Source organism: Crocodylus porosus, unplaced genomic scaffold (genome assembly GCF_001723895.1).
Source record: "Crocodylus porosus isolate Cpor-Errol unplaced genomic scaffold, CroPor_comp1, whole genome shotgun sequence".
NCBI classification, from domain to species: domain Eukaryota; kingdom Metazoa; phylum Chordata; order Crocodylia; family Crocodylidae; genus Crocodylus; species Crocodylus porosus.
In genome coordinates, this window is record NW_017728949.1 from 21,127,460 (window position 1) to 21,137,821 (window position 10,362).

The 10,362-nt window shown below is 44.8% G+C and overlaps 1 protein-coding gene across 3 annotated transcripts in view; it reads right to left on the reverse strand.

Moving 5' to 3' along the window:
* LOC109322724 (caspase-10-like) overlaps positions 1–10,362 on the reverse strand; it is a 27,393-nt gene that overhangs the window by 8,156 nt on the left and 8,875 nt on the right. Inside the window, exons 1-7 of one of the 3 annotated variants that reach the window (XM_019553868.1) lie at positions 9,743–9,846; positions 7,089–7,437; positions 6,099–6,198; positions 3,534–3,669; positions 2,567–2,670; positions 911–947; positions 394–465 (exon numbers count right to left, since the gene is read on the reverse strand). In XM_019553868.1, coding sequence (XP_019409413.1) covers positions 394–465; positions 911–947; positions 2,567–2,670; positions 3,534–3,669; positions 6,099–6,198; positions 7,089–7,402 — 763 coding nt within the window. In that variant the 5' untranslated portion in view covers positions 7,403–7,437; positions 9,743–9,846. Of the gene's footprint in view, positions 1–393; positions 466–910; positions 948–2,566; positions 2,671–3,533; positions 3,670–6,098; positions 6,199–7,088; positions 7,438–9,742; positions 9,847–10,362 lie in introns of those variants that run through there. The other 2 variants (XM_019553866.1, XM_019553867.1) reach the window with 2 other exon arrangements.

Below are 10,362 nucleotides of genomic sequence, written 5' to 3' on the forward strand. Positions count from 1 at the left end.
GTCACCTGGATGTAGAAGGAAATGAGATTGGTCAAGCAAGACCTACCCGCAACAAACCCGTGCTGGCTATCCCTTAGGATGTTGGCGTTGGGCCGTCCATTAAGGACGGCCTCTTCACTGCTTCAGAATATTGCCTCATTTCACCTACAAATGCCCGAGTGGAGCTGCACTTCCAGTTATCTCTGTGAGGGGGAGCTGTAGCTCTTGCTAGTGTTCCAACCCACCTATCCCTCCTAATGGGCATTTTTGGAGAAATATTCAAAGCTTTCCCCAAGTCCATGTGAACTACTTAGAAAATTATTCTTTGTTTTTATGCAGCCAACAAGAAGAATAGCTTAGAGTTAAAAACAGTTAATTGAACAGCTTATTAAAGACAAGCTTATCAAGACACACCTTGCCTGCCAGTTATGGAGCAAACATTCCCAACATGTTCTCGCAGGCTCCCAGTCTCCTTAGCATAAGAGTCTGCAAAGCAATGAAGGTAGAAATAGATGTCCTTGAGTCACAAAATTAACAATTCAACTTAACTAAGCAGTCACATTAACCCAGCAAAGCCCTGGTTCCACATCTCACAGGTATTATTTTACAAAAAGAAAGCAAAAAAAAGGGGGGAAAAAAATTCCTTTCTCCTTCCCCCCTTGCTCCCTGCTCTGCAAAGCTTCCCCCACCCTTCTTTTTTGTTTCTATTCAGATAAGCAGACTGGCTGTTTTCCAGTTATAGCTGACAATCAACAATAGGAAAACTTGTTGATACCATTCTCTAAATATAAACCAATTCCCCACCTAACTTGGACAGATAGAAAAAGACAAAAACAAGAAAACAGCTAACCTAAGGCAGGCCAGGAGTCAAACTAAAAATGCCCCTAATCAAACATGAAACTCTCAAAATACAGATTTTAGAAAGCCTTACCATTAATGTTAGAACTCAGAGATATGGTATTAGTCACCTGTTTGGAAATTTAAAAAAATGTGTGCGTTAAAAATCAAATGTATATAAAATATACTTAAATAGCAATTTTAGCAGGAAAAGACATCATAAACACCAAAGCCACATGGTTTTGAATGAAACAGGGTGAAACAGGTGGGAGACATGGGGACACTAACATTCACTAGACAGAGCTAACTGTTCAGTGACTAAGCTGGAAGGAGCAGTGACTTCCTTGTCAACAAGCATCTTGCTAAAGGCTGCTTAAAGTTACTTCCTCTTAATGACAAACTGAAATATGAAAGGAGTGAGATTTCACTGTAGCAAGGACAAACATTTAGAAGAAACTACTGCCCCTTGAGAGGGTTCACACAGGGGACTTTAAATTAAACTTCTGTCACCCAACTTGCACATGAAGACACTACATTTTTAAACACTTGGGTGAAATCCTAGCACCCCTGAAGTTAATGGCAGAATTTCCCACTGACTTCAGTGCAGACAAGACTTCACCTGTGGAGTAAAATCTGCCTTGAGTACAGGAACATGAGACCTGCCATACTAGAGATAAATAATAGTCCATTTGGTTGATATCCTCTCTCAGCCCTGGGGCAATACCAGTGCTTTCAGCCTTATGATGGACCAAATTGTACCTACCATATATAGTCATGGGGGAGACCTCTTTTTGACTTAAGCCAATGAACAGCTTATGCCTGGAAGCATAAAAATTGAAAATCCTTGCATCAGCATCCTAACATATGCAATTCATTGGTTTCTAATTATTTGCCTTCCTAACACTCGGCTGCAGCAGGCCCCACAGGTTTATTATACAACAGGTACACATCTCATTTTTTTCTTCTATCATTTTTAAATGTTACTTTTTTTATTTTCCCAAGTGTATTTTCATGCTCAGATTGCAAAAAAAAAGGAAGCATGAACATGCAATTGCATCTTATGCAAATGATACTTAAAAAAAAAAAAAGCAACTATGAAATTGTTCTAGTGTTTCTATTGTGAAAGGCGCTAAACTGAAAGCTGTGGAAACACAAACCCTTGTTGCATATATCCAGGAAGTGCAAGAGCAGCAAAGCAAGCTTCCCTGATGCTGTCCTACCAATATCCTCTTATCTATGGGGACCAGACCATGCTTCTTGGAAGTACCTTTTGGAATATATTTAGGCCTCCGTAACTGCTTAATCTTTGGCCACCCATATAGCGGCAGCTCTGCAATATGACCCCTGGAAGGTAGATTAATGGCAACTTGTTTGCAAGGGGCAGGAGGCAGCCATTAAAACAGCAGCAAAGTTGGTTACAATCAATCTAGGTCAGATTTGAAATAGCAGAATCAAGAGGTTATTCCCCTATAACCCTTCCAGTCCACCTTCTCCATACACTCCCATAGCCATCTCTCTTCTTGCTCTCCTCCTTCCCTAACAGTAAAACTTTTCCTAGGGATTGGATGCATGACTGGCATTTAGGATGCTCTGACCCAAATTATGTGATGCTTGTGGAAGTATATTTATAGAAGGCACCACAAGTACTTTTCTGGTCCTCTCTAGACAAAAAGGGAAAATTAGTTAAAGAGCTTGGCCAGTGTCAAAACAAAAGCAAGAAAAAAGAAAGTAAGTCTTCACTTCACCATACCTGTCTGCTGCCATCCCCAGCACGAAACAAGCCTTCAGAATTAAGGCTGGGCCATGATGCAGATTGTTTGACTGTCAGAAAATTTTCCTGCTGAGGTTCAGAAACTAACAGAAGAGACACAATAAACAAGAGAACTTCAGGTCCCTTTCAGCCAGCCCAGAACAAATCTACACAGAAAGAACAAATCTAAAGAGAAATGTGAAGCTGTAGAGACAGTACAAAATGTCAACACACCAAAATTTAACCACATGGACCTGGGTCTTGGAAAGCAGAGCGGTATAGAGTGCCCACAACCTCCAGTGAAGTCAAGTGGGAGATAGGACCAGCTTCTGAGTGGCCCAGGTCAAACTTAGGTTTGTAAATAACGGATCCTCAGGTCCCAAATGAAGTAAGTTTGGTAGCTGCAGAATGGCCCGATGGAAACTGAACTGGGATTTATAACATAATGCAACTGATACATACACATGGGGTTATCTGTTTATAATGCCTTCCTTCAAGACAGGTTAATACTAATACATATGTAGCACCTCGCAGCTACAGATCAAGAAGTGTTTTATGAAGAGGAGCTGATCCCATTACCGCTATTTTGCAGATGTGGAAACTGAGGCCCAGCAATGCAAAATAATGTGCTCACAACCATTCTGCACATCGGGGCAAAGCTGGGAACAGGAGCAGGGTTTCCAGACTTGCAGCCTGTGCCTTATTGGCAGGCTGTGGCCAGGAAGAGCAGTCGGTTCTGGAGCTAGGAAGCATATCCTTACAGCACTGTAGCTAGCAGGTGACTCCAGTGAGATGCAGCAAAGCAAAGCTCACATACCAAGGCCTTCAATGTCCCCATTTCAAGTCTCAGCTGTAATGATATAGGACCAGGACTCTTGTGCAACAACTCCTGTTGCCAAGAGTTAGGGGCTGCAGGTCCACCGTGTCCTGAAAAGCTGACGGTGGATGTAGCGGCCAAGTTACCTACCTCTTTCCCTTTTGTATTTGTTTATTTTTTCCAGGAGATTGCATGAAATGTTCTTGCAGATTTGCTCCAGCATCTGCAGGTTGTTGTCTGCTAAACGGCCTTGTTTTTCCAATAAGGTCAGCAGCTCTAGAGTAGACTGCCAGTGAAAAACAGTAAAGACAGTAAAGCACACTTCTCTAAATGACATTAAGATTTAGAGAACAATAAGCCTATACTGCCTTTAAACAGTCCATTCTTGTCATCTCCTTTGCTTCTTACCACCAAAGAGCTGCCTGCACAGTAAGTTTTACAGTGTACTTAGTATCCTTAGCAAACCTTTAGGGTACATAGGGGTAAAATACACCATTACAGGGAATTCCCCTGACTGCCTTCATGTGGTTTAATGCTGGTTATAAAGAGGTGATAAAACTGCGTAATCCCATCTTGGATTTCTATAGGACTTTAGCCTGAGGAAGTAACTGGTGGCCCCATGCAGAGAAGACCCACTTGGCAATACCATAACACAGCTGGAGCAATTACCCTGATGCTGCATTTCCTGGTGCACATTAGGACTGGGAAGACTGTCTGATGTGTTGCATACCACACACAGAGGCTGCCCATTCCACTTGTGGCATTCATGGCACAGGCTGGCCACTCTGGTCTAAAATCTAAGTTTACTCTTTTCTCCTCTTTGCTCTTTACTCCCTACCTCTTCCTCACACCTCTCTTCACTTCCCTCCTCCCCCACTGAAAGCTGTCAGGGACTGAGTTGACTGGAGGTGCTAAACAGGAAATACGTTTCAGGGCACTGACTTAGCCCCTACAACTGAGCAAGATTAAAGGACATCCAATTCAGCAGTTTAAGGCCAAACTGGGTCTGTGGGGAGAGGCTGTGGCACAGAGATGGGATTTTCATGTGGATTTCAGCCAAGTTTAGGTGTCCAAGGGAATGTGGGAGAGGGCTTTTGGCAGCTGGAGGTGGGAATTGCCCTGAGGTTCAGGCCAACTTGTCAGCTTAGGGTCTGGGGAATAGTTAGGAGCCCTGGTGACAACAGGCTGATCTTGGTGCTCATTATCCCTGGCCTTTTAGTCATGTCCTGTTCTGTAAAAAAAACCTAGGTTGCCTCCTGCTCCATCATCTCTTAATGGGAACATACAGCCTTGCTGCCTCCTGCCTGCCTTTTTACTGTATTCTTTGTGTGATCAAGTCTGGGACCTTCCCAGCCCTAAAGTGCACCAGGAAATGCAACACCAGGATAATCCCTCCAGCAACGGACAGAGCAGGAAGCAGAAGGCAAAGCAGGAGATCAGGCAGGGAACACAGGATAGGGAATTGAAAGCAAAGCAATAAATCTGGCAGAGGAAGAGCATTGGAGTGAAACTCAAGGAGGATGCAAGGCTGATTTGTGGCACATCTCCTAAAGAGATTAGCCCCCATTATTTAGGCCATCTATTAGGCAGGATTATTCATTCAAAAAACTGACTTGTAAGAAGAGAGGGTTATATTGTTATCAGCTATGAAGTGCAGACAACATTAAAGTCCTAGAGAGCTGCATTCAATTTCTACAACAAGAGCAGTTGTTCAGTTTAATTTAACTTATTGAGTGCATTCTAGTAACTGTCATTGTGACCCATCTTTAGAATCAGAGGTAGAATAGGTAGAAACAGGGTGAAGTCGAGGCACAAACTAATCAGAAAATGTCATAAAACTTGCTAGCAAAAGCCCAAATATTTTTGCAGAAGAATCCATGAAATCCAGCAAATGCTAATTGCAGCAACTTTCCCCTCTAGATAGTGGGGCACTGGAAATCCAACTCCACCATTCCTCAGGCATGTACCATATTACCTAAATTTAAGACGACCCTGAATGTAAGACAACTCCCCAATAATTAGATACTATATATGGCATATAATTATTGAAAGATCATCCTAAGTTTGTCACCCCCCTCTGTACTGCAGGTGTTGTGGGGAGAGGTGATGAGGGGGGCAGTAAGGAGGGAGTCAGTGGGGGACAGAGTAGGGGAGACAGTAAAGGAAGCAGGCAGAGAGAGAGGCAGAAAGCTTTTCCCCTGCTGCCTACTTCCTCCCCCAACTTACCCACCATTGTGCCTACCCCCCACCTACAGCCTTAGGCTTCTTCAAATTCCCCTTCTTCTCCTTCTGCCTCCATGTGGCTTTTGCTCCCTACAGCTGCAGGTCCCCAACTCCCAGTCTCTCCCCTGTTGCTACTCTTTAACCCTCCCATTCCCACCCCCTTATCTTTGGTCCGCACTGGCAGGCTCCATCACTGCTGCAGCTTGGAGCATAGAACATGGCTGTAGCCTGGTTCCATAACAGCAGCTTGGAGCAGTTACTGCTGCTCCAGCCCAGCCCCGTAACTCTGGATTAGGACTGGAGCTGGAGCTGCCACCTGCTTCCTCCAGCCTTATATTTCTTACCCTCATCCTGCCATCACCATCACCCTGGAAAGCAATCCATGCTCTGCCCCATTGCTCCGGCAAGTTCATGCCATACTCCAGCAAAACCACTACTCCACACTTTTCCCCATCCTGCCTTACATACCACACCAGGCCCTTTCCCGCATACCATATTTGTCTGCTTCTTTGGAAGCTGGTCCCGCAGGAGAAACATGACACTCCTTAAATCTTCACTGGTGATGTCCTCTGATAGTTCATACAGCATCTGCCTATGTAACATGGACATGGCTTGGATGAACTGCATACCATTACAAAATATACTCACTCCTCTGTTGGTATCCCATAACACCCTAGGACAAGTAATTTTTGTCCTGCACCCTATAAACTGCATAGTCTCAGCACAGGACCCTGATGATGAAAAGTCCACTGAAGAAACAGAGAAGCAATATAGAAACTATATGGAACTTCCCTTCCACAAGGGACCCACAGGAGGCCCAGGAAGCCCAAAGAAAGGCCAGAGCATCTAGGAGAGCAATGATTCAATACATGTCCTCAGCAGCCTCTAACAGCTGGGCTCATAAAGCTGATTCCTGTAACAGTACCTATTTTACCTTTGCACACAGCAAGAGAAGCAATTTACACCACCCTATGGCAATTTCTGTGAATCTGATCAATAAGTGCTAATTGCATTTTCATGTGCTGGTCCTCTAATAATCCAATATAATCCCCCTTCACTCACTTGTCTTTTGAAGGAGATTTTCCTTTGTATAAATGCAGTCCTTTGCCATATTACTGACTGTTTGCCATCAGAGCTAGCAACAAGTGTATAATATGTTTTTAAGGGGTCAGTTTCAAATTAAGAAGTAGTGCTTGGATAATGGTACCATGTCTACAACTTAACTTTTTGGGAGTATGGATGCACTCCCCCAGTGTCATCACTAAATCCAACTACTCAAACAACACGGTCAATGCCAGTCCACAGCATATAGGTAAAGGGGAAGACTGCATAATTAAAAGTCACTGGATTACCCAAGCACACGCATGTTGTAAAATCTACAAAATTCCATATTATTACTTGCTTTGTGATATTTGGAAGAAACATATCAGAATCCTTGCAAGGCAAAAAACATCTAAGGCATCCATCTTCCAGCAAGCTCACCTGTAAGGGGACACCCTGCCCCTCTGGTGCAGATTTTCTTGCACTTTCTCCTTGGTATAGCCAAGCTTCTGGAGCAAGAAGTGATACCTAATCCTATACAGCAGTTCTGCTATTAGAAAAGTATCTCCCTTACTCAGGAAATCTTTAGCCATGAGGTGCTGGAAAATATCCTTTGCAGTTTCCACAGTTTCCAGCTTTCTGAAGGAGATAAAGTCACTACAGAGAAATTTCAAAGCTGCCACTGCTTCAGTTCCCAGGTTCTCATCAATGTCAAGAAGCTGCTGATGAAACTTCAGGCTGCTATCCTCATCCATGGTGGACAGTTTCCTTAAGAATTACACTCCCCAGCCTGTGAATGAAAGGAATAGTAAGATTTCAGTAGCACTAGTGTAAGCATTTCAACTAAAATTTTATTTCAAACAGGCCCAGGGCAGAATAAATGAAATTCTGCATTGGCCAGCTATTTCCTTTTAACCTTTTACAGCCAAATACTCAGTGTGTGGTCTCACTACCTTCTCAAGTGCCAGGTTGCAGAGCCTGGCAAAACCTCTTCTCTTATCTCTTCTCATGCTCAGGGGGTGAGAGAGGATGTCCCTACTGTCCCTCATACCAGAATCTTCTTGTACTATGGTGGAGTAGATGGGAATTAATACTCCTAGTTCCTGGATCAAGACAGCTTGACCAGGACTTTCTTTGGTGGGAATAGGGAAAGTGGATCCAGGAACTAGGAGCAACTTCTGCTTTAAGAGATGGCACAAATAGAATCATTTTATGTCCTCTCTTACACACAAATGATATAAAACTGAAAAAGAGATGAAACAAATATGGTCCTATAGAAATAACTACAATCCTATTACATTCACTGGAGACTAAATAATGGCCTCTTTACTGCCCTGCCTACTCCTTGTCCCTGAAGTACTCCTCCTATCTGGGTAGAGCTGATACTCTAATCAAGCTGCAGTGTTACAAACTCTCCCAAACCAACTTGGAGGTAGGTGGTCCTTATAGCTTTGATTTAGGATACCTGGAAGCAGCACAGCTCAGCCTACAGAGACCAAAAGGGTGGTAGTCAAGGAAATTCTCTAAATTCAAATCCTTGAAGAGCTTGAGGGAGCACCATTGGTAAATAAAGAGGTTATGTGGCAGGGTCGCTGGGCATATGGTACAGCTCAGGAAAATCAGCAAACTGCCTTGTTCTGTGTATGAGGGGGCATGGGAATATAATCCAGGAGTCCAGATATTCAGTCATCCCCACTGCAGACAGTAGCTCACAGTGTGAGAAGTCAGAAGTCCTTATTCCTGGATGAGCTGGCTCTCCCCTGCTACGCATTACATGTATTATGTAATTAACTGGTTAATCATGCAATACATTTAGACACATACAAATTACTTATCACACCACAAAAATGACTATTGAGCTATATAAAGGGCCAGCCAGCTACAAAGTTTGTGCTTGAAAATGTGTAACAACTCTATAGCTGATTTCTATCCAACTTTAATTTAACCATGTAGCAGAGGCCCAATGTTTAAATCAAACTTCTTGGAGCTGGGAATGAAAACTAGTGAAGAATGCCTTCTCTCATGCTTCCCTACACAAACTCCCAGCCATCAACTATTTTCAGAATATTTCTTAACATTCTTTGCCTTACCACACAGAACAATTCCACCAATCCTCTAGCCTACCTTCTGTGGTACCTCCTTCCCTAAAAGCATTGCCAGAAGCACATCTGAAGCTTTATTTTCACATAGATTTATAGATGTAGGGTCAGGAGGGACCTTGTAGTTCTTCTAGTCTGACCCACTGCCTTGAGCAGGAGAAAACTGGGCTCAAATAACCCCAACTAGGTAATCGTCAAGCCTCCTCTTAAAGACCCCCAGGGTAGGAGCCAGCACTACTTCCCTTGGAAGATGGTTCCAGATACTAGCCGCCCTGACTGTGAACTACTGTCTTCTAATGTCTAGTCTAAACCTACTCTCTAACAACTTATGGCCATTATTCCTTGTTACTCTGGGAGGCACTCAGGGGAACAAGGTCTCTCCCAATCCCCACTGGTCCCCCCTAGTAAGTTTACAGACAGCCACGAGGTCCCCACTCAGCTTTCTCTTGTGAAGGCTAAATAGGTTCAGGTCTCATAGTCTCTCCTCGCAGGGTCTACCCTGCTGCCCCTGATCATGCGAGTGGCCCTCCTCTGGACCCTCTCAATGCTGGCCACATCCTGCCTGAAGTGCGGCACTGAGAACTGGACAGAGTACTCCAGCTGCAGCCTGACCAGCGTCGCATAGAGGGGAAGGATCACCGCCTTGGACCTGCTTGAGATGCATCTGTGTGATGCATCTGTGGATGCATGACAGAAAAGTTGTATCTGTTTAAAGCCCCAATTTTGCCAAGCTAGTGCAAAACCGTATCCACTCAGAGCTACACTTTGCAAAAATCTATTTAACTTCAACGGATTCCTTACCAAATGGATGTCAATTAATACACATTTGGCATAAATGGAATCAAAAGTGTCCCCAGAGGATTTGGGGCTGCCAGCAGCTAGAAACAATTGAAAAATAAACCATACACTTTGTTACACTAGGGCAGGTTTGCCTCTGGCCTGCCTGACACCATCATTTTGGATCCACACCTCCCAGCCTTTTGCCCCTTGCCTCACCCTAAGCCCTCGTGGCTTCCTGAAGAGAAGTGGCACAGGACTGGCTGCAATACCTCCCACGATGATCAGAAAACTTGTTTTTCTAGTTTCAAAACAGAAACAAAAAAGGAAAAAAGGGGGCTTTTTGTGAGGTTGCCTTTGAAAGAGAAATTGACCCTCCAGTTTCTGGTACTGCTGTGGCTCGGGGGCTCTTCTGCCACCTTTTGTAGCTTTGCAAACAAGCCTCCCTCTTGGGAAAAATCCTGTGCAGTTAGTCACAAGCTGGGCAAAGTGCTTGGCCAGGTAAATAGCCAATTGCAGGGGAGCGCTATTTGTAGGAGAAGTGTGCCCAAATAGGCAGAACAGGCAAACCAGAAGCGGGGTGGGGAGGGGATCTCTATCAGCCCCAGCCCTCCTGCATTTCCAGCGCCAGGCGCGGAGCTCAACTGGCTTGGGAAGTGCCTGGGTGTGGAGCAGAAGGGCCCGCTGGAAGCGCTCCTGAGCGCTGCCAGGCACAGGCGGCCCCTAGGGGCCTGGCGGGGCCGAGGCCCGCGCTGGGCTGGGCCAGGGCTGCGGGAGCCTGGGAGCGCGGCCCAGGGCAGGCGCTCGGCCTGGACTGCGGAGACGGGACGGGACGGGAC